Source organism: Schistocerca nitens, chromosome 9, assembly GCF_023898315.1.
Source record: "Schistocerca nitens isolate TAMUIC-IGC-003100 chromosome 9, iqSchNite1.1, whole genome shotgun sequence".
NCBI lineage: Eukaryota > Metazoa > Arthropoda > Insecta > Orthoptera > Acrididae > Schistocerca > Schistocerca nitens.
The window spans coordinates 355,678,428-355,703,083 of NC_064622.1; the positions used below are offsets into that span (position 1 = coordinate 355,678,428).

General features: G+C 40.5%; 1 protein-coding gene across 1 annotated transcript in view; it reads left to right on the forward strand.

Moving 5' to 3' along the window:
• Positions 1-5,698: 5,698 nt before the first annotated feature.
• The window catches only part of LOC126203976 (serine/threonine-protein phosphatase alpha-2 isoform), a 57,766-nt gene continuing 38,808 nt past the window's right edge, over positions 5,699-24,656 (forward strand). Inside the window, exon 1 of the mRNA XM_049938396.1 lies at positions 5,699-5,890. Within this exon, the coding sequence (XP_049794353.1) occupies positions 5,836-5,890 (55 nt within the window). The 5' untranslated portion in view covers positions 5,699-5,835. The remainder of the gene's footprint in view (positions 5,891-24,656) is intronic.

Here is a 24,656-nt window from a genome sequence, read left to right on the forward strand (position 1 = left end):
ATTTACACAGTTGCTCAAGCTTGTAAAGAACTTCAGAAAACCACTGTACCAAAATCATGGAAGAAGGTTTGTTCTACACAAAACGAAGAACAAGAAATTCCAGAAACTAATGAATTTGAACTGCAGATTTAGTCAGTGATTCACAAACTCTTAGAATCATATCCAGCATGCTGATGGAGAGGAATGGCTAACAAAGGTGGCGTTGCTGCTGTTACCAATGAAGAACTTGAGGGTGATCAGTTCATCGATCTTGTTAGATGATGAAAAAAAAGGAAGAAGACGAAACGACCAGCCACTCTGCAGCAAAAAATGAGTTCGAAACTTCCCTCAAATATGTGGAACGACAGGAAACCGCTACAGCTACAGGCTATTAGTGAACAAGGAAGTGATGTGATGCAGCTGCAAGGGCAACTGCCCTCAAATATGTGAATGACAGGCAACCGCTACAGCTACAGGCTATTAGTGAACAAGGAAGTGATGTGATGCAGCTGCAAGGGCAAGGTTAAACCTTAATATCTAAACTTTTTAAAATATATTTTCAGTGTCCAAAATGTGCTGTTTTCCTTTCTATTGACTATAAATGTAGTTTTTGCGTAATTTTTATTTATTACATCGTTTGGAGCTCAGTAAGTCACTTGTAAATTTTAGCATTCTGACTACTGTCTGGTCCCAGAAGTGATAGCTACTCGGGGCTCTACTTTTTTAGTTTAACAGTTTCCAGATCACACTCCGGTGCCAGTCACACATAAAACTCACAATTTATACAGTGATTGGTCTCACAAATCACTATGTTTACACATCTTACTGTTTTGATTACATATTACATTTATTTATTTATTCATACAAAAGGCCGGCCGGTGTGGCCGTGCGGTTAAAGGCGCTTCAGTCTGGAACCGCGTGACCGCTACGGTCGCAGGTTCGAATCCTGCCTCGGGCATGGATGTGTGTGATGTCCTTAGGTTAGTTAGGTTTAATTAGTTCTAAGTTCTAGGCGACTGATGACCTCAGAAGTTGAGTCGCATAGTGCTCAGAGCCATTTGAACCATTTGAACCATACAAAAGTCTTTGAGCATTGTGAGGTACATCACTGATTTGCAAATACTGCACACAACTACAGAAAATTGAACATAAGTTGATGTTCTTGTAGTTCCAGAAGTCAGTCAACAATTCGCTTCTAAAGCCCTTTGTTACATTGTATCACTGTGTTCACATATTATATCATCAAGTTATGTTTTGTACTGTACATCAGTTATTTACCTTTGAGTAGCCTAAGCAGCCATTAGTTTGTGAAGGCCAAATACATAAACAAATAAGAAATAATAAAACCAAAATGTTTATTTATATCAAGTAACAGGCATAATTTCTTTATTGTTTTCCAAATAAGTAGAATGTTTGACCAAAAATGAAACAAAGAGGGCAACTGTTGAGACTTCCACATTCAAGCACAGCATCATGTGTCACACTCAGCTCAAACTATTTCGTGTTAGAGATCTTCAACAGAGTTGCAGTTTGGAAATGATGAAAATATGATATATTCTTAGCATTTTGTTGCATCATGTCTTCACCTAACTTCAACGACAGAAACGTTTCCTACAATTCGAAAATTCGGTAACACTGCCAGAGTTCGATTTTTTAACATTCTGTATGTAGTCCAAAAAACTGCTAGCACAAATAAAACTAGTATCAAAACATAGAGCAACTCTTCTAGAAGACTATTATATCTGTTCTATCTTTGTACATGGAATACTTTCTGAGTTTGATCGAGTTGAAAGAAACATACAATAGCAGATGAATTCTGTGTGGGGCATTGCAACTCTTCTCTTGTTCCTCCAGGTGTTCCATCTGAAGTTTGGGTGACCAGGAAATCACGATCTGTTACAGATCCCTGTGATTGAGAAGTCACAGTTTTCAGAGTAACGGCATTAAGGTATGTCCACACTATGCCTCTTCCCTTGTGTGCAGTCACACAGGCATGGATGTGAAAGGGCATGCAACAAAATTCATGGAAGGAACACATGTACACATGGAGGTTCTTGTGTCTACACGATGCCTGATTGGGTAAGAAGTTTGCTATGAATCACCTTCTTTGTTTGAGAGCTTGCGCTGCTTGTGATGAGAAGGGGCAGAAAAAGAAAATACAAACTGGGTATACTAAAGAAGTACCTAAATAAAAAAGGTACAAGAAGTGCAGAGTGACAACATTTTGTTTTCAAATTTCAGAAGGAGGTCTCAGCGAAATTTTAGATTTTCGGTTTGGGAATCTGCAGTGATAATGTTGCCAATAATATTTTGTTAACTAGTAACCGGTGATTTACATGCCAGTCTGAACTACTGGTATTGATTTTGTATTTCAAAACAAAGAATATTGAATAAAGAAAGAATACTGAATGAATAAAATTGTAGCTACCTGAGGTATATACTTCAATGGTTGAAATACTACAAAGTGGAAGATTCATCTGGTTATCCACACAGACTGCTTTCGTAATCACAGATTATCTAGACTTAAAACATTTGGAACATTTGATCTCGTAAAACTTGCCTGCTTTCCTCTTATGTGTGTAATTTCAAGTTGTTAAACGTTGTTTCTCCTTATTCAAAGTTAGTATTTGAGGTGGACATTTCTCGTTGTTTATCTGCCAATCAAATTTAAAACAGTCAGCTCTACATTTGTCACACTCTAAACATGTGTCACTTCAGAGGGGATGGAGGTACCCAAACTTATGTTGTATTTAGTCACAAAAATCATTCAATATAGTTTGTAATGCACAGAAGTTGGAGAATTTTTCTCTGAACTGAACAGGTGTATCTTTCGAATATTAAATTATTCTGGTAAATGCAACTGAATACTATTGCGAATGCTGTAATGTGATTTGTGGCCTCTCAGTGGCTGTATCTGTTGCTGCACTTGAGATATGATTTCTTCTCTCAGTACGTTTGGTCTAGTGTTATGTGTTCCTCTTATCTCCACATGTAATTTCCCTGAAGTGTCCAATGCGTTTTTAATAGTATTAATATATCTGTTGGTGACCCCATGCAATGGGGAAAATATTGGTTGACATTATATTTGTCTATCTTTATTACCACACACCTTGTAGATATAGAACAAATCATGATATACAGCTTCATCTGGAGTTTGCTCCATATCTCAGCTTATGCTAAGAATTTCAAAATTTACTCTTGAGACAACATTTATTGGGCTTACAGAAATAAGTATGCAGAATTTCATAATTGTAACCTTCATAGATTCTGAGAAAGAAGTTACATAAACTTTAAGAAACATAGTTTAGAGGAAATACAATTAAAACTTCAACCTAACGTTCTTTCTTACATGTCACCTCTTGAGAGAGGTCCAGATTTTTGCTCAACGTCTTTTTCAGCTACAAGGTATCTCTTTTAGTTTCTTGTTTTCTGCCTTCTTTCCTTTACCAGGTCTTTAACTAACTTTTCAGCTGTAGAGAGAAGCTTTAAATCTATTTTTCTCACAAAGTTTTGAGTGAAATTTCGTTTCTTACAGCCAATTATCTCTAATACCTTCATCCTCCCTACATTCCCATAATTAAGTACAAGAACTTCATCTTAAGTTGCGACTATGATAATTGTAGCAGATGAAAATGTGGTTGTAGAGCATCGCTTCCATAAGAGATAATTTAGAGATTCATTGGGTTTCCGGATTTTGCTGTGAACACGCTCTTTTTTTTTTTTTTTTTTTTTTAAGTCAGGATCAGCCAGCAACCTGTAAATGGGCTTCACAACATGCAGGACACAATGTGGAAGCGTATCCTTGTATATGTAGTGGTTGTTACCCATTTGAGTCTGTTGATATTGAAGTGTTGCTTTCCAGGCACATGGCGTGCAATTTCATCCTCATAATCTTAGGATTATATTGTCCGTGAATTCTATCAACAAATAAAAAATAAATTGAAAAATCACATTTTCAGTCAATTTCATGAACGTCCCCCTGTCAATCTTCGAATTATCAGTGCTGAGAAAGTAGAACCATACTTTAAGGAAAAGCATCGACATACAATGTTTTTTAAGTTTAACATGTGGATAAAATAATCGCGAAACACAACTTGATGTCAATTTAAGCTTTGTCCGGAAAGCCGTTCTTCATAAGGCTGCACCTTATCAGGTTTGCACTTAGCTGCTTGCGTTCTTTGCCTCGTCAGTTAAAAGAAATGAAAGTTCCATTTTATGGTTACATCTCATCAATGCAACGATCGTAGGAAATAAATCTGCCACGAAAGGCATTACTTAGCCACCATACATCAACGCAGAACTAACATTAAAGGCCGAAGAACAGACTCATTGACAACAGTTTCTTGTACCACACTGCCGTGTTCCAGTTTCTCCTTCCCTCATCTTCCCTTCCCACACTGTGAGCCGGCCACGTCCTCCCTGCTGAGGCGTGGGTGTGAGCCAGCTGATTAAGAAGTATGTACATGTTTCAGAGACTTGGCTACCATTACTATAAAAATTAGTTACCACTTTTTGAAGCGAAATTTCAATTTCGTTGCGTCTCTCTAAACTATTGGGATCCGTTCTGTATTCACAATGTGGTCTTTGCACTAAGTAATATAGGAGATATTAGTTTAAATGCTCATTAATACCACCAGAACTGCCCACTAGTGACATTTATAGAATTGCTAATTACTAGAACATGCTTTCAAAAATGAATTTATTGTTTTTCGCTATTGTTGGTTACACACTCAATGATACTTCGTATGTAAGATTTCAAAGCGAGAAGACGTGTAAACTACAATGACTCAGTTTTGGATGGATGTATACGGTACCTCCACGCAGTTCTGTTCTTTCGTCATTTCAAGTCTTTTACTCTGTTGACATCCACAAGTCGTAACAGCAAACCGTGCTTACTTCTTTCCTCATTGCACACGTTAGTGGCTAACAAAGAAAACATGGTAAAGTTATAACTGTGGACATTAACCACATTGTGCATATGATTCGAAAGTTGAAAATGTAACGAGTAAGAAGTCTTTAAAAACAATGTACATCAGCAACAATTTAAATTTTTAAATCTGTAGTGCTATTTCCTTTTGTCGTTATACGCAAAGGGGTATAGGTTTCGGAGTTCTAGCTTAATCAGCTATTAACGCAAATACAGAAACAGAGGATTTTGATGGATAACTAAAGCATCCTTTTCACTTATAAATTTCTATTCTTGCTTATTTGAAATTTATAAACAAACGTTTACGATTGGCAAATACGCCGTATTACTGGATCAAGTACGGGTAGGAGACTAGATACACGTTTCAAAATACCTTCCCAACACTAAGTTATTAGCGTAAGCACTGTAATATTTACTATTTAAAACAACTGTCGGGTGCACCTATCAGTAATTACGAACAAAAAACATTCATAAACAACCACATGTAAACAGTAGTCACCAAATGATTAGGGGGCATCTAACACGGCGGCGCCGGCTTTAATGCAACCTACAGCGAAAATCTGTATCTCGATCTCCTCTTATCCTTACCTCCATGCTAAACTACTGCCACTAATTCTTGGTTTATCTGGAATGCCTTTTCAGTCTTTAAAAACAATACACATCAGTAACAATTTAAATTTTTAAATCTGTTGTGCTATTTCCTTTTGTCGTTATAACCGCCATATCTACCGGTGTGGGATTGAAGGAAGTCAGTATATCTAACCTCCTTGGTGGCATCAATGCTTTGACGTCACGAAACAATCTGGTCTCTCCGCCATCTTAGGATTTTCATGGTAGTTCAACGTTAGAATCGTGGCTGTACGTTACAAGAGCATCCGTTAAGATTCGTGCAAGTGAACTACTTGAGTTGTGTGTGCATTCCAGTTCTGATGGCTGAAACGGATAAATTGAACATAGACAGCATTATAGCACGGCTATTGGAAGGTAAATAAGTATCACACTTCCTTAGCTTACGTTGTCTGACGTTTCAAATTGTTTCGCAAATTTAACTGTGCGTGTTGAATATTTGAAGCCAAGTTGGGCATTTGATATTCAACGTTTTCAGCCAACACACTTTTCTGCAGGACAAAGTAAAATTGTCCATTAGATATTTGGAAGTTTAGACAAAGCCGTTAACTTTGCGCCAAAATTGGTCGTTTCCTGTACTGGTTTAGGTAAACTTTCCCAGTAGACTGTTTCTAACCCAAGTGTCGTACTGTAGTTTTAGAAATCGTCATTAACGGGGGTGAAACTACAGACATGTAAAAGTTACTGTCGCACTCTTTCCTTCACCTAAATGCTGCTCCAACGTTGAAATTTGTGCTTAGAAAGTGGTTGGTTTGGCTCCTGACAGCGTCCTTGAATTGGCAGTGGTTTACGTTTTGATTTAAAAGTGTGTGTGTGTGTGTGTGTGTGTGTCTACATAATTCTACCAAAGATTTGTAAGTTATTATGGACAAGTGTTTTAGTATTTTCTGTTCTCATTATGATAAAGAATGGCATTGGATAAGAAATGAATGTTACTGGCTGTGGATTCTTGTTGAAAGTAGTAATGGCTGAATCGAAGCAGATAGTTGTTGAAAGGGTATATAATATATGGAGCAAGTGTTGCAAGTAACAGACCTCAAGCTACACAACAAAGAAATCTGACTGCAGTCTTCCATTTTTAGATTAGTTGGCGTAAACTATCATCCAAATTTCACCTTGATGTGCACCTAGACATTGGGCTTCAGTACAGGTCGATATATCAGCACTGCAAAAACAAAAGGAGACACACAACTGTCATAAAATTTCGGGCAGTGTTATATTTTTTTCTTATAATTATGATCAGTTTGATAACCAATACACTTAGGTAAGTGGCAACTTCTGAATGAACTTAACGCTTAACTACTATGGTCATTCACAGGATCACAATTACTATGGAGGGGTGTCGCAGACCGCATTTTTCTATTTTATATATCAAATCAGAATTTTGCAGAAATCATCATGTGGGTCTGGGATCTGCGAGAGTCCAGTCTATTTAACCTTCATTGTCTGTCGTGCAGAGGAATGCTTGTGTGTATTGCATGCCTGTGTGTCAAAATTTTGACGGCAGCTTTTGAACCAGTGTTTTGAACTGGTATTGAAATCTCTATTTGGTGCTAAATTTTTTTATTCTCTGCATTTCTAAAATAGAAAACACACCACTGAAACAGAACACAGCAATAATTATGAGGCATAGGTTTCAAATTCTGAAAACAAGAAATAAACAAATATAAGATCGGCACAGCTAATCAACAGCCTTATTGACACACCTGTACTTAAGTTCCATTAGTCAGAGAATTCTTGAATACCCCTTTACTTATGATCCACATTTAAAAGCTGAAAAAAGGACAAAAATAGGTCACTTACTGACACACTTTAAAGTGACAGATGTGAACCTGTGCAACATTACGTTAAAACTAAATTGGTGAACAAATGGAAAATGAAAAAAATCCATAAAGTATACATTTTCGTATTTGCCATGAAATGAAATGTCTATCTGTAGAGCAGAAATATTTTTTAGTCTCGGTCTGTTGCTCACACAGGTCCCTGTAAAACATTGCACAAACATAAAGGTGTTAGACAAGTTGTAAGAGCCCTTCGGAAGCTCAATTTGGTTTCACTTATGGTTCTGTGGCATTGGCCCCTTACTTAGCTTGCATTTGGTGCGACTCGCGCAGCTCAGTTCTAAGTGACTGCAAAAAAGTGCAGGTGACTCCCATTTATAAGAAGGTTACAGAATGGACCTGTGTAATTACATACCAATATCCTTATTAGTTTGTGGCAAAATTCTCAAACATATTCAGAGTTCAACAATAATAAATTCCTTCAGGCAGGCAGAAAAGTTTCTGCACACAAATTAGCATAGATTTATTAAGCATTGCTCATGTGAAATTTGGCTTGCCCCTTTTCTTGTATGATGTGCAAAGCATGGATGAGGCTACTAGATTCTGTAGCCGAGATTTCTGGAAAGTGTTTGACACAGTGCCCCATTGCAGACTGTTAATGAAGGTATATTCAAGCATATGGAATATGTTCCCATATATGCTCAAAGACTTCTTAATAGAACACATTATGTTGTACTCAACAGCAAGTGTTCACCAGACAAGAGTATTTTCCAGACTGCCTTAGGGAAGTGACAGGACTGCTTCTGCAAATTACAGACAAGGTGATAAGCAATCTGTGACTGTTCTGTTGGCTAATGTTGTGGGCCATGGGAAGGTGTCATCATTGAGGGACTAAAAGTGCAGCACTGTTACTGGAAAAATGAGCATTGTGTTGCAGTGAAGGCAGGGGTAGATTTTAAAGGTCAACAGTCTGAAATATATTGAGATGAAAATGTTTGAGGGGTTAAGCACTTCATCCGTGTGAAACAGTGCTTCTGTAAAGGACTGTACCTATTTTAGTCTTCATGAGAAGTTGGAGTTCGCATGACAAAGTTATAGATCATATTTTTATACACAATGGAGACCTTAAAGTTGGCAAAAAATCACTTGTACGTGTATCCAATTTTGAGTGGTTTGTGAATATGCACAATGTTAGCAAGGATTTTGTTGTTTTGATTGTATTGAGCAGTATCTTCCCCATTTTCGAACTAAGAACAGGGTATCCTGTTAAATGACCTAAGATGTGCCTTCCTGTTACTCCAAAGGATATGGGTATTGTTACATCATTTGATATGTCACTGCATATAAAGGAATAATGCTATTAGGGTGAAGTGGGGCAAGTGTAACCATGGGGTTAGTGTAACCACGGCTTATGGTGCCTTAAAGAAGCTGTATTTTTACCTCTGACCTATCACACATATTAATTTGCTCCTTTCTTTGTTATATTTAACCATAAGTTGTTGAATCTGACATAAATTGGTAATTAATTTTTGGACTTTAATTGACATCTGCATTTTCACTCTGCGAGTGAATGACATGCTCAGAATTTGGTGGTCTGTCATTTGTGCAGTTTTAAAGATAACTGCACATTTTTTGGTTACAAACTATCTTTTGCATTAAAATTTCAAATATGAGATTCATTTGACTCTACTGATAAAGCTCTTGATATGCCAGGCATGGTTACACTTACCCCAACTTTTTCCCATGTGGGGCAAGTGTAACCAACAGGCTGGGGTAAGTGTAACCGGGGGGGGGGGGGGTTACACTTGCCCCAAACAAACTTACCGGAACAGATTTATTTATTTATTTAAGCTGTAACCTTGTTTTTGCTATCACACTAGAGCAACTAAACTGGCCTTCCTGTACATATGGGTACCATAATACCTGATGTGCTGGATTTGTAGGCCTACTAAGTTTGTGTAAGATATATTTTATTTTTTATTTAAGTCTATTATATTTTTAAACCACGTTTCCTTTTATAAAATATGACACAGTCCGACAGTGTAGTCCCACTGGTAAAACAAAGAAGGAAAAGGATTGCACCAGGAGCTGAAGTTACATCTTTTCAAGATGCCATCTATAAAGAAAAAGATTTCAAAGGAAACAAGAGTAATAAGACGAAAGCAAAATGAAAAAGCATTATCGACATAAAACAGGGTGTGGTAATGAAAAGTAAATCTTCCAAACAAAGTGCTGTTACTTTATCCAAAATGGCATTTTGGAATGTTGTGGAAAAAAATCCCTTATTGATTATGTGGGTAACAAGAAAAAAAGACTAAGTTGAATCAACAAGTGAAGAAAGTGAAACTGAAGGAGGCCTATCTTTAATAAGTGGTGATGAAGAAAATGGGACCATAACAACACTGGCCGATCTCAGGAAAGAAATGATAAACTGTGAAGAAGAAAAAGAGGCAAACTTTTTTGAAGCCAAAGATAAAATTACAGTTGGAAACTACAGGGTGTTTCAAAAATGACCAGTATATTTGAAACGGCAATACAAACTAAACGAGCAGCGATAGAAATACACGGTTTGTTGCAATATGCTTGGGACAACAGTACATTTTCAGGCAGACAAACTTTCGAAATTACAGTAGTTACAATTGTCAACAACAGATGGCGCTGCGGTCTGGGAAACTCTATAGTACGATATTTTCCACATATCCACCATGCGTAGCAATAATATGGCGTAGTCTCTGAATGAAATTACCCGAAACCTTTGATAACGTGTCTGGCGGAATGGCTTCACATGCAGATGAGATGTACTGCTTCAGCTGTTCAATTGTTTCTGGATTCTGGCGGTACACCTGGTCTTTCAAGTGTCCCCACAGAAAGAAGTCACAGGGGTTCATGTCTGGCGAATAGGGAGGCCAATCCACGCCGCCTCCTGTATGTTTCGGATAGCCCAAAGCAATCACACGATCATCGAAATATTCATTCAGGAAATTAAAGATGTCGGCCGTGCGATGTGGCCGGGCACCATCTTGCATAAACCACAAGGTGTTCGCAGTGTCGTCTAAGGCAGTTTGTACCGCCACAAATTCACGAAGAATGTCCAGATAGCGTGATGCAGTAATCGTTTTGGATCTGAAAAATGGGCCAATGATTCCTTTGGAAGAAATGGCGGCCCAGACCAGTACTTTGTGAGGATGCAGGGGCGATGGGACTGCTACATGGGGCTTTCCGGTTCCCCATATGCGCCAGTTCTGTTTATTGACGAAGCCGTCCAGGTAAAAATAAGCTTCGTCAGTAAACCAAATGCTGCCCACATGCATATTGCCGTCATCAATCCTGTGCACTATATCGTTAGCGAATGTCTCTCGTGCAGCAATGGTAGCAGCGCTGAGGGGTTGCTGCGTTTGAATTTTGTATGGATAGAGGTGTAAACTCTGGTGCATGAGACGATACGTGGACGTTGGCGTCATTTGGACCGCAGCTGCAACACGGCGAACGGAAACCCGAGGCCGCTGTTGGATCACCTGCTGCACTAGCTGCGCGTTGCCCTCTGTGGTTGCCGTACGTGGTCGCCCTACCTATCCAGCACGTTCATCTGTCACGTTCCCAGTCCGTTAAAATTTTTCAAACAGATCCTTTATTGTATCGCTTTTCGGTCCTTTGGTTACATTAAACCTCAGTTGAAAACTTCGTCTTGTTGCAACCACACTGTGGTCTAGGCGGTGGAATTCCAACACCAGAAAAATCCTCTGTTCTAAGGAATAAACCATGTTGTCCACAGCACACTTGCATGTTGTGAACAGCACACGCTTACAGCAGAAAGACGACGTACAGAATGGCGCACCCACGGACTGCGTAGTCGTCTATCTTTCACATCACTTGCAGCGCCATCTGTTGTTGAAAATTGTAACTACTGTAATTTCGAAAGTTTGTCCGCCTGAAAATGTACTGTTGTCCCAAGCATATTGCAACAAACGGTGTATTTCTATCGCTGCTCGTTTAGTTTTTATTGCCATTTCAAATATACCGGTCATTTTTGAAACAACCTGTATGTTCTGGTAGCGTTTGCAACAAAATGTAAGAAAGTTCATTTTATTGGCCAAGTTACCAAAATTAGTGATTTAGGAGATCCAGAAGTGATTTTCCTCAGATGCAAAAATAAGACAAAGTGTGGCACCACATTCTACTAGCCTGATAGAAGAGATGAGACAGAAGTTCCATCCTCTGATGTCATTTCAGTGCTGCCTGAGCCTACTGAGTCGCTGGGGAGACCTGACATTTGGTGTTAATTTGATTCATACAACATTCAGTGACTAAATAATAGTTAGGGCCTAAGTGTGAATATAATACGTTGAATTAGGGCAGTTTAGCGTTAAAAAAATTGCCAACAACTTTAGTTAAATTACCATGAAAAATGATAGAAAGTGAACTTATAAAGTGAATTTTTCTTTTCTCTTGATACTAGATATTTCATTATTTTTGTCAAATTGCCTGCTAAAGAAAAAATATTACTTTTGTAGAATTTAAACTAATAAATTACTGGCCTAAAACAAAAATAAATCTATGAAGTATTCTGTTTCAGTGTTTTATGGTTTAGGCTAACACTTATTTTTTAGTTTAGCTAGCATTATCTGTGTATCTCATAATATACAAAGAGGTGTGTGCAAAAAAGTTCATAGCTTGAGTAAAATTTAAGATATTTTAATAATTTAAAAATCCTCAAATTCAGTAAAATTTGGGTAATCAGGTCACTTACCCAAAGTATCTTTTACAATGCTGTGTATGGGTACAACGGTGCGGGGTTACACTTGCCATGAACCATGGGGCAAGTGTAACCTCAACACAAAATTTTGAAAACAAATAATTGACCATATAATTTCTTTTTTCAAAAACAAAATGTAGATTGTTTAAAAGACAATAAGCCAAACTTGAAGCATGAGAAGTTTCAGAATCATATCTTCAATAACAAGTTGGCAATTTGGTGTCAAAGTTGAACTATGCCAAAACGTGGTTACTTACCCCACTTCACCCTAAATGTATTTACTTATTATGTGATGATAAGGTGTAAAATTCAAAGTATTAATATGAAAGTGAGGGGCTGTGGAAAGTGATGACTTTGGCCTGGTGTTCTTTGATCTCAGGTATGATTTAGGAAAAATTGTGTAAAGACCCCAAATGAATGTGTTTAGGACAGGTAAGTTCAGAATTCTCAGTTGGTGTAACTATAAACACTTAAAGAATGGAAAGTTTGTGAAGCTGTGTTAACATTTTGCAAAATGTTGTGGTCTTATCAGAAGACTGATTTAATGCAACTCTCCATCCGTTCTAGCATGAGAAAGCCTCTTCAACTTGTTTCTCAGAAATGCTTTTCTTGCTGTAGGTATTCTACATTTTATATATTTGTAATTTTGGCCATCAGTTTGCTGTTAAAGTAGCTAAATTCATCTGCTACTTTGTGTTGCATTTCGTACCTTAATGTCTGCAGATTTGGCTGATTTTAGTATTCATCTTAAGTCTGAGACACTATCCATTCTGTGAAACATATTCGTGTTCTTTGCTGACTGACAAAATGACAGTCATCAGCAAATGGCAAAGTTTTCATTTACTCTCTCAACTTTCTTTCCAAAGTTCTCCTGGATTTCCTTTAGTGCTTGCTCAGTGTAAGGATCGAATGACATCAGGGCTATGATCCTGTCTCACTGCCTTCTCAGTTACTGTTTCTGTTTCATGCAGTTACTCTTAAAAAGGCAGTTGGTGTCTGCAAAAGTTAAAATAAGTTTTCACTCCCTGTATTTTATCCTTACGACCTTCACGATTTTAAAGTGTGTATTCCGGTGAATGTTGTCAAAAGTTCTAAATCAACAAATGCTATAAATGTAGGTGTGCTTTCCTTTAACGTATCATTTAAGATACTCTGTAGTGTTGTGTTCCTATATCTCTGGTGCCCAAACTAATCTTCCCTGAGGTCAGCATCTACCAGTTTTTCATTCTTCCATAAGTAATTCATAACAGTACCAGTATGCTACAACCATGACTTGTTAAACTGATGGTTCGATAGTATTCACCTGTCTTCTTTGTAATTGGAATAATTGTATTTTTCTTAAAAAGTTAGGGTATTTCAGCTGTCTCATCTCGTAGAATCTTTGTCTGGCTCCCATGGATCTGAATAATTGAGGGAATGTCTACTCCAAGGTTCTTTTTGACTTGTGAATAGAAAGATAAAGTGACCTGTCAGATTCTTCTCAAAGTATTCTCTCCTCTCACATTTTTCTTCCTCCCTTTCTATAATATTGTCTTCATTTATCTTGTTTAGCTCTTCTATATGTTCCTTCCACCTTTTAGCTTTCTCATGTTGCTGGGGTGCAGAAGATATGATTTTCAACAGTCTGTTGCTTGAACTTTCACTGTAACATATCCTCTACTGCATCAGAATGAAAATGTAGAAAGCAAATTAGCTTCAGTGTGTTGTAGGAAAAAAATAGGTATCCTGATATTTGGTTGCAACTTTAATACTTGTGGCTTACTGTCAATCAGCCGACTTCTACAGATTTCAGCCAGTCTAGATAAAGGGAGCTTTTTGAGGACATTGTGAACAAATAATAGTTGTTAGGACTGTATAACATAAACCTTCCCCAAGTGTTTTCCACCTTTTCCTCAATAATAGAAATTGATATTTTCTGCTACACTAATTTTCCAAAATTGTAGGTAAAGCAATGTAAAGTATGTTAAACAGTGACTACAGTGCTTGATAAGTGCCCAGAAAACCTGATCTGTTGTTAATGTAACTTCGTTAGTGTACACACCATCTGTGTGTTTGTAAATGACCAGAGTTGAAATTCTGACAGGTAGATCAGCTGCCAAGAATAAGTTAGTGTTACTGAGCTTGGTATGCTATATAAGGGGCATCAACAGCATCAGATGTTAATTGTTCACTGGATGATGGTGCATACTTGTACATGACAGCATTTTGTCAGCACCTGACAGTTTTTGAAAGTACTGTCATTGTGGGTCTCTATTTGGGCAACTGGACAAATTATGCACATTCCAGATTTGTGACACATTCAGATGTGACAGTGGTACAATGTAGGAGTGAAAGGATCATGAGGGCAGGCATACTTGTCAAGTTCTGGTCAGCAACTTTGGACCACCACAAGGGAAGGGCACTGTGTTTATACACCAGAGGCATTGTAAACCCTTCACATCTGTGCCTGCCATCAGAGAGGAGCTAATGGGATACCTGCAAGATTGTCATCCTCCCACTTGTCTGGAGACTAGCAGCAGCCTGACGAGTGAATGACTGTGCCATGTGTACATTGCTGTTAACACAACAGCTGCAATTGTAGTAATGCCAACTGCGAAGTGTGGACTGTTGAACAGTCACATATTTTGTTAGCAATGAGTGGTGGCTCTGCACCATCGGTGGTGACTGTTGTCTGCGAGTATAGTGGTGAATTGTGGGGGTGGTGGCTTGCTTTCCAGTGTTTTGGTGAACACAGTGGTGTAGCTCCAGGTGTCTCAGTAGCCATCAGGTATGAGTTATTTAAGGTGATTGTGTTGATTGTGGAGCTTTGATGGAACAGTGACAGTGCTGTGGTGCATTTTTAACAGAATTCTCATTCACTCATGGCACTCGTTTCTATAAACTTTTTGTGTGTTGGTTGTTGTATGTCTGTGGCCAGCAATATGCCAAGATCTGCCCCTGATAGAACATGGGTGGGGCCAGCCCATACATCAGCTCCATTCTAGTGTCAGTGTTTGGGATATGAATGACCAGTTAAAACAGTTGTGGGCCAGACCTCATTGTTATACAAATTGAGCCTACCACTATACAGTAGCTTCCTGGCATTTTAATGAACTGTGAGGTTGGGAAGGGGACAGAATGTTGATTACTGCCACAAGGGTGAGGAATGGTATTGGTGGGGGAGATAATTTTTGCCATCTTGCTTAGTGGTAAGACACACACACACACACACACACACACACACACACACACACACACACACACACACACAGTTTTTGGGTCATGCCAGTCAACTAGCATTTATGGCAGAAATGACACAAGTAATAACAGTTCACTGGAAGCACTTTCATTAGGAGTCATTCGTGTTAACAAGTCGTACTTATTTGTAGCAAATAATAATGAAATTAAATTAAGCTTGTTCTGTTACACTTAATACTATGTAAGAGGAGACTTACATTAAAATATTCATCTTTTACCGTAAAAAAAAAAATTTGGAATCGTGTAACTTTGACAGTAAACTGTACTTCAGAAACACTAATTAGAACTTTGTCTTCAGCACTAGATCTGTACCTGTATTATGTTCAACTTGGAGCACTTACTTCCATACATGTAAATAGTAAACAGCAGCCCTAAAATCAATTACTTGTTTCAAAAGAGAAGGGTATTCTTTGTTTGATCCCATTGAAGTGTAGTGATTGTTTTTGTGATTATTTCTTTCTGTACTTTTCCTGATAAGATTTCTTATCCAGTTACATTTTGTGTAAGCTCCAGGAAAGTAGTTTCTGCAGTTTTTGAAAGATTTCTAAGATTGTAATGCTATCTTGAGCTAAATCTTCTACAGGAGCAATGTCATTCTTTCAAAAACGTGTAAGAATAGGAATGTGAGAAACTTACTGTCCAGTACTTGTGAACTACTTGGCTTTTTTTCTGAAAGATGTTTTGCAATTTACTAAGAAGGATGTTCAACATTATAGTGATGCTACTTTTTCTTGTTATCACTGTACTGTAAAAATTATGAAAGTAATATAAATAAAATTCTCTTACTTCAGTATATGTTTTGTTTACTTGTATTTGTACTGCCTGAAATATCCTCACGAACTACTGTATGGTAATGCCTGAACTAGACAATACAGTGGTGGAAATATTTATTGCATCACCTCTTACAATTAACAATTTTTGCTCGTGTCATTGAATAACTTAGCAAAATTTGCCTGATTTCTCTTGATTTCTATCAGAAATGAATATATACAATAATTTTTGTCAATTTGTTTTTATTCTTAATTTTTGTTTCTATAAAAATGTTTGTTTTTTATAATTTAACACTTTTTAAAAAATGAGTGTAAGTGGATATGTCAGCTATTCTGCTTGCTTTTCTGAAATATGAATACTAATGTTGAAAGAATCACTGCATATTAATATTGTAACATAACCCTGATGGATTAGTGTCTGTATTGCCTCATATGAACACACTGTAGCATTTAATGCTTTATTGCTCCACCACGTGCCTTAATCACTGCTTGGCATTGTGAAGGCATTGAAAGAATTAACTTTTTAATGTACTCCTCACTCAGTTCATGAAACCATACACAAACACAAGGTTCTCAAACAGCTCCGGTTTATTCTGTGGTTTCTTTTTGGTGATAGCATTTCCCATAACCTTCCAACAGTTCTCAATAGGATTGAGATCAGGGTTGTTTCCAGGCCACTCTAATATTTGAACCCCATTTTGTCGAAGGAAAGATCTTACCTGAAATGTAGAAGTACGTGATAATTAACCAAGAAAGTAATCTGCTTCGTGTTTGATACAAATTTGTCGTAGAACTCATCTTCGTTTCTCTATGGCGAGTGAAGTCATCCTGAAAAATGCATTTGGAAACATCTCCAAATTGGTCCCTAATGGTTGTCATATGTGAACTCTACAGTTGACAGAAGTGCAAGGCATAGGGTACTCCCCATTGTATTGTACATTATATCACCCTGCACCTCCCTCCCTATTCTCACTCCTTCCCGTTGCCCCCTCCTTCCCCTTTCTCAGTGTTCTGAATTATATCGACCTGGCTATCCACCTAGTTCTCTGTATTGTTTGCAGTTTTGTTCCTTTTGCCGATTCTTTCATCCTTTTTGATGTTTAGGTCCATGCTTGAGGTTTTACTTCCACATCTAAATTTTTGTTTTCAGTGTGAGCCATTTGGAACTCACTCCCTAGCATCTACAGGGTGGATTCATCTCCCACTTCCTTCCCCACCTAGCCCCTCCCTCCACCTTGCTAGGTCACCAACACTTGTAGCCAGCCTACCTGGCTGAGCCCCCTGACATCACAGAGATCACACTACTGATACCTGAGCTGTTCCTTCGGATGCTTGGTGCATGAAGCATATAAAGTTGTAAAAATCTGGCCATTTTCAAATGGCTGTCTCTTCAAATGGTGAAGGATCATTGGGTGATACTTCGTATGACCACCTCCTCCTCCTCCTCCTCCTCCTCCTCCCTCTCCCCCCCCCCCCCCCCCCCAAGCCTTTCTCTCCTGGCTACACCATGGGAGGAGGCCCAGGCTTGCTGTCTTGGGATACAACACTTTCCCCACCACCTCGTCTGTACTAGACGAATGGGGACACATTCACTTCAACAAAGCTGTTGTTTTAGACTACTGAGGATAAGCTAGGTGAAGTGGAGTGTCTCAGTAAGATGCGGTTGGGGTCCCTGTTGATCAAAGCTGCTTCAGCTGCCCATTCTGCAGCTCTTAGTGCTTGTGATTGTCTTGGCAGTGTTTCAGAATATGGTCCAGGGAGTGATTTTTTTGTTGGGACATCATCCTGCTAACTGATACGGAATTCCAGGTTAAACTGGAGCAACACTGCATTCATTTTGTTCGACATGTGCAGAAGGATCGCAAATACAATCACACAGATACCCAGAAGGGTCACAAATACACACAGATACTGGTGGCTTAATTCTTCGTTTTGAGTGGGATAACCTCCCAGAGGTGGTCAAGGTTGTGTGTTATCGATGTGATACGAAACCATACGTCCCACCACCCATGTGTGTTAGTTGTCATGATCTCCACTCCTCTCACTAGCCATATTGTCTAGTGTAAAAGAGAGAAATGAAATCTATGGATTGCCTGTCTTATGCTGAAGCTCGCCAAAAATGACACTCCATCCAGGGTCACTTTCTTAAACTTTTCTATTAAATCCTTTCCCCTCCACCTCCCTTACCCCAGCCCCATCCCACTTCCCCCTTTCCTTCCCCTGCAGTTTCCATGACTTTGCCTCTGGGAGCCACTACCCCTCTCTGCTCGAAGAATTGCACCCCTTCTTTGGCACCTGCTGGTGAAGGGACTCCTCCCCGAGTCCCTTCTCCCTGACATCTCTCAGGCCAGAAGCCTACTGCGACAACTCAGCCACGAGATGCACCATCTGTGCGCCCCAATGTTGCCCGCTCTGGTTTGGTTCCAGGTCTTAGACGCCTGTACTCCCTCTGTTCCCTACCCTCCTCCACTTACAAAAAAGAAGGAACGTAAGTCCCAAGACAAGGCCCCCAGTGCCACCGGAGGTGCCATCTCCCCTCTTGCAACCTGAGTCTGGCATCGTATTTATGGATGTCACCCCATCCTTGTCAGTGATTACCACTGACAGGGACATGACCCCCTTTCAGCTTCTTTGTCTAATCTTGACTCTCGCCACATGATCATCCAATGGAATTGCAGCGTCTTGTCTCCTATTATGCATTCTGTCTTGCTCTTCAAGAAATGCACTTTCATGATGACCACTCTCCAACATTTTGTGATTATTGGTTGTTCTGTCTGAACTGTGCTGGCTAATGTAGCATCTGGCGGGATCTGCACATTGGTTCACTCTGTTATTAGCAGCTGGATCCCCCTTCGTACCAACTTGGAAGCAGTAGTGGTTGGAGTGCAAATGACTTGGCAATCACAGTTGGCAATGTTTACATCCCTGCAGGTAGGCTGTTTCCTTGTGTTAAACTGTCTACCTTAATACAGCAACTCCCGCCATTCTCTCTTGCCCTCGAGGGCTTGAATGCCCACCACCCACTGAGGTGGAATGCCACTGCAATGGGTAGGGATCTTCTGACCAACTTATTACACTTATATTTCTCTCTCCTCAATGATGGTTCCCCTATCCACTTTAGTGCTGCTCATGGCACATTTACTCCTATTGATCTCATCATCTCCCCTGCTCTCAGTGCTTCCTTACATTGGTCACCCCATGACAATCTTTGTGACAGTGGACCACTTTCCGGTGATTCTGTTGTTCCTTGCTGCCACCAGGTAGACAGGCCCACTATGTTGGACATTCCACAGAGCCAATTGTCATTTATGTATGTCTGCTGTGCTATGACACCTATCTCAAATTGCATTGATGTGGTTGTGCAGGGTGTCTCTGCAACTGTTCATGTTGCTGGCACTGCTGTCCCCGTATCCACAGGTCCCCCATAAACCAGTACTATGGTGGACCAAGGATGTAGCAGTTGCTGTCCAGGACCGACAATGGGGGCTGCAATGATTTAAACGACACCCTTCACAACCAACCTCCTTACTTTTAAGCATCTCTGTGCTAAGGCTCGTTACCTTACTAAGCAGTGTATAAAGGAATGCTGGGAGTGATGTTTCCTTCATGGGGATGTGTGCCTCTTCATTGCAGGTTTGGTCCAAGCTCTGTAGCCTTCCGGACTGTTAACGGTAGTCAGCTGTCTAGGGTCTTAACCTCCACAGTGCTTGGTGCACTGATCCATTGGTCTTTGCAGAACACCTCGTGACACACTTCACGTTATCATAATAATCTTCCTATCTCGCTATTTTTCTGACAGAAATGAAGAGTTCAGCAAAACTTCCCTCTGTTATGGTCTGCACCATGCTGAGCCGTATTATGAACTCTTAACTAAATGGGAATTCTTGCAGGCTCTTACCTCTTCACATGACACAACCCCAGATTCAGATTCCAGTCTTCAACAACATGATCCAACACTTGGCTTTTCTGCAGAGGCAACATCAGCTCATGGTCTTCAGCCTCATTTGGCTCATTGATGCTTTCCTGTCTCAGTGGCGAGACAATATAGCTATCCCTGTCCTTAAGCCTGGGAAGAATCCAATGTGTCTCTACAGCTACCCCCAAGATAGTCTGACTAATGTACTTTGTAAACTGCTAGAGTGGATTGTTAGCTTCTGATTGTTGGGTACCAAAATCTTGGGGCCTTTTGCCCCGTATTTGTCACTTTTCGGCAAGGATGATGTCCAACTGACCATTTACTCAGATTGGAAACAGTAATCTGACAGGCTTTTGCTAACTGCTGACACCTTGCCATGGTCTTATATGATCTACATAAGGCATTTGACATGGCTTGGTGCCATCACATTTTAATTAACCTCCATGGCTAGGGCTTTCATGGCGACCTTCAGATTTTTATCTGAGAGTTTTTCTCACCAGCTCTTCTGGGTTTGAGTTGGAACTTAATCTGTGCCCTTCACATTAAAGAGAACCGTATCCACAGGGTTCTGTGTTGTCACACTCTTCCTCATAGCCATCAGTGGGTTTGTACCTTCTATTGGGCCTGTGGTTACCCCATGTTTTATGTCGATGGTGTTTGCATCTGGTGCAGTTCCCACTCAACCCACAGTACACCCCAACCCAGAACTTCTAGGTAACCAGCTTCTTGGCGTTGTTGCACAGTCCTGTTTCTTGGGCCTTATTTTTGATAAAAAGCTGATGTGGCTGCCACATGTTTGCCAAATAAAGACTATCTGCATGCAGAATCTTAATGCTCTCCACCTCTACCGTGCTCTGGACATGTCCAGACTTATTATGGTAGTCGGGTTTATGGCTCCGCAGCTCCTTCCACTCTGCAAATACTTGACCTTGTTCACCATTGTGGGTTGTGTCTATTGGTGTCTTCTGCACTACCCTCTGTGGGTCTGGGGGTTAGAATAGGCCCGAGGTATTCTTGGGGCATCGGATCTCCTGGCAATGGCCATCCTGCCAGCTGGCATTTGTGGCACCTGTGGGGAGGGCCCCTGGTCGGAGTGGGTGGCATCAGGGTGGATGACAAGTGATGAAGTGTGTAGTACATCATCTCTTGCTGTTGGTCAAACACCAACAGTCTCTAAGAGTTCACGGGCTCAATTCAATTCACAAAAGCACAACCTTAAATCATTCCCCTCCCTGGTCACACCATGGGAGGAACATCAGGCTAAGGATGTCAGTGGCTTTTATTCGCCCCAGTACCTTATATGTTAGAGAGCTGATGGGAATCTTTATGATGATGAAGCCTTGAGCATTTAGAGAACAAGTTTGGGGAGGTGGAGGGCTTGTCCAAAATGAGATCTGGGTCACTTTACCAAAAGAACTTAAATATGGACCAGGGAATCATATTTCACAGGGATCTTCTTTTGCAGTCCGACGATGAGCTGTGCGCCAATTTAGAACGGTGAGATTGGCCAGCCACGATCATCTACACTCTTGTTTTTACTGCTTCTACCTGTTTCTTGCTTCTCTGTGGTTTTCTTTTCCTGTTTTGTCCATAGTAGTGTTGGTTGTCTGTCTCCCTTTCTTTTGGTTCTTCCTTTCTCCTATTGTTGTGCTGTACGTCTCCATTCTTTTCTTCTTGCCCTTGTGTAATTATTTTACCAGGACCAATGACCTCGCAGTTTGGTTGCCGTCCGCCCCCCTCCCCCTCTCCTCTAAACCAACCAGCCACACCATTTGTCCACTACCATGATATGGTGGTGTTTCCTGCTCATCAGCAGGATTGTTAAGAGTTCAGTGTTCTTTTCAGATGTGGAAATGACGATTGTCCAGCTGTGAACAGCACCCCGAGCCATTTGTTAAGCTCCAATCCTGATGTTCCTCTGCCCAATTTCTGTGGGCTAAATGGTGGTGTGGTTTTAATGGGACACACACCATAGGCATCTGTGTGTAGAGGCCACATTCCCAAAGGTGATTTTTGACTCTTTGTGCTGATACTGGGTAGCCTGTTGGTGCCTGGAGGGTGCGTTGCAGCTGAGTTGCATTCAGCCTCCTGTTTCAGTGGGCTGTTAATCGGAGATAATGGTCATCTCTTGCTGATGTTACTTGTGGATGACCTTGTCCTTGCTTTCTTTTAATGGTTCCTGTTGTCTGAAATAATGTCCAGGTCCTGGAAGTTACTCTTTGGGACACTCCAGTGGCTGCAGCCATCTCACTCTGTCCCGCTTCCAACCGCCCTGTGGCCCACTATGCCATAGCTTCGGGTAAGTCACGTTGTTGCATTGCACTATCTGTTCACTACACCATCTGAACCCAACTGCTTGTGTAATTCGTTTGGTAGAGTAAACACAAGTCAACACCAACCCCCTACGCAGCAACTTTCCTTATTACCACTATCTTGGTCACCATAATGTTGCCTCCACTCTGTAGAACCAACAGAAAAACATTGAACCATTTTACTTCATTCTGCCGATGACAATACTTCAGAACCTGGATATCTCAACTGATCCCCTAATTGTTTTGATGAGTAGTATACTCAGTTATGGTTGCTACTACAGTAGTCTACATTCAAATTTAATATACAGTAGAAAAATGTAAGTTAATACTAATAAAAACTGAGCTTTCAGTTAGCTTCATTCTATGACTGTATTTTCATACTTCACTTTGACACTGCATCCCTTACTGTTAGGGAGACGTCTCACTTTAATTAGATTTGGGGTGCCAAGTGTCACTTCGGAATGAATTTAAGTTGTGGTTGGTCATGTAGATTGGACTGTTAATTTTTGTGAGCTCCAGTTTGTTGGCATTGCACATTGTCTTTTGGGTCCTAATTTGCAGTTGTCTTCCATTATGTTGTTACATGCCCATACAGATCCATAGTTTCCACACAAATCATTCCATGCAGGTGTTTAGCTTTGAAACTGCCAAATCATACTGTGGATGCATTGTACTATATTCCATATACCCAAGCTCTTTAGTGACTTAAAGAGCCTTGCTCAGGAACCTGGGTCCAGACAGTAGTAAGTTTTCGCCTGCCTACCCCCGGCATCCCCAGGGGCTCTCAACTCTTTCGTGAGTTCGTGCGTGATGTCCGTGGGCCTCTAAGGTTTTTCAGCCCATTATTTCTTCCCCAGCTGTTTTTCCTTCACTGTGCCCCTCTCTCACCATCCTTGCTCATTCCCCACTGCCTTGTCCTTCCATTCTCTTGGTTTTCTGATTTATGTTGACCTGGCTATCCATTGGGTTCTCAGTATTCCTCAGTTTTTTCCTACTGCCTGTTCTTTAATCCTTTTTCACGTTTTGCCAACACCCCCCATCCACCCACCCACCCACCTCTCCCTCGGGGCTCAACTTCACCCCTGCTTCTAAATTTTTGTTTTTAGTGTTAGCCCTTTGGGGAAGAATTCCCTCCATAGCACTTACGGCATGGATTCCTCTCCTTCTCTGCCCTAGCCCTCTCCACTCCAGTAGGTCACCAGCATGTGAAGCAGTCCATATGGTGGGGCTGTTACATAGTCATTTAGTTGAGTCCTCTGACAACAAGGGATCACACTACGGATACTTGAGATGTTCCCTCTCTGTGTATGCCAAGGAGTGGTTTGTTGTCATTCTGGAGCATTTGAACCTCCCAGCCAGGTAGACTTTGCTGTGGCTGGTTAGCACCCATGGGGAGAGCCCCTGATCGGATTGGATGGTATAAGTGTGGATGTGTTTATGTAAAGTGTATCAAGCTGCAAAAATTTGTCCGTTTTCAAACAGTCGTCTCAGAGTGGTAAATGTTCATTAAATGCTGTGTTGTATGGCCCTACAGCCATCCATTCCCTGGCTACCCGTTGGGAGCAGACCCAGGCTCAGTGTCCTGGGATGTGACACTTTCCCCATTTCCTCTGTAGTAGGATGGATGGGGACACATCCACTGCCACAAAGCTGTTGTTTTTTGTGTAGAATATAGAGGAAAAGTTTGTAGTGGTCTCAGTAAGATGTGGTTGGGCTCCCAGTTGATCAAATCTGCTTCTGCTGCCCAAACTGCAGCTCTTCATACTTGTGACCATCTTTGCGATGTCCTGGTGTCTGACACCCCTCCCCAGTCACTGAATATGGTCCAGGGAGTGATTTCTCAGAGAGACCTCATCCTGTGAACTGATAAGGAACTTCGGGCTACTCTGGAGTGATGCAGTGTTCATTTTGTTCGGCATGTGCAGAAGATTTATAAAGACAACTGCAGCAATACTGGCACGTTTATTCATGCTATCCAGTGAGATAACTTCCCAGAGAAGGTCAAGGTCATGTTAACATTGTGCTGTGAAGCTGAAAGTCCCGCCACGCATGTAATGCTTCTGATGCTTGTGTTTCAGGCATATGTCTTCCTGCTGTACGGCAGACCCTCTGAGTGGTGACTGAACACCTAATCCACCGGAGAAACCTTTTGTTTCACTGTGTGTGTGTGTGTGTGTGTGTGTGTGTTTGTTTTTGTTTGTGTGTGTGTGTGTTTGTGTGTGTGTGTGTGTGTGTGTGTTTGTGTGTTTGTGTGTGTTTGTTTGTGTGTGTGTGTGTTTGTTTGTGTGTGTGTGTGTGTTTGTTTGTGTGTGTGTGTGTGTGTTTGTGTGTGTGTGTGTGTTTGTTTGTTTGTG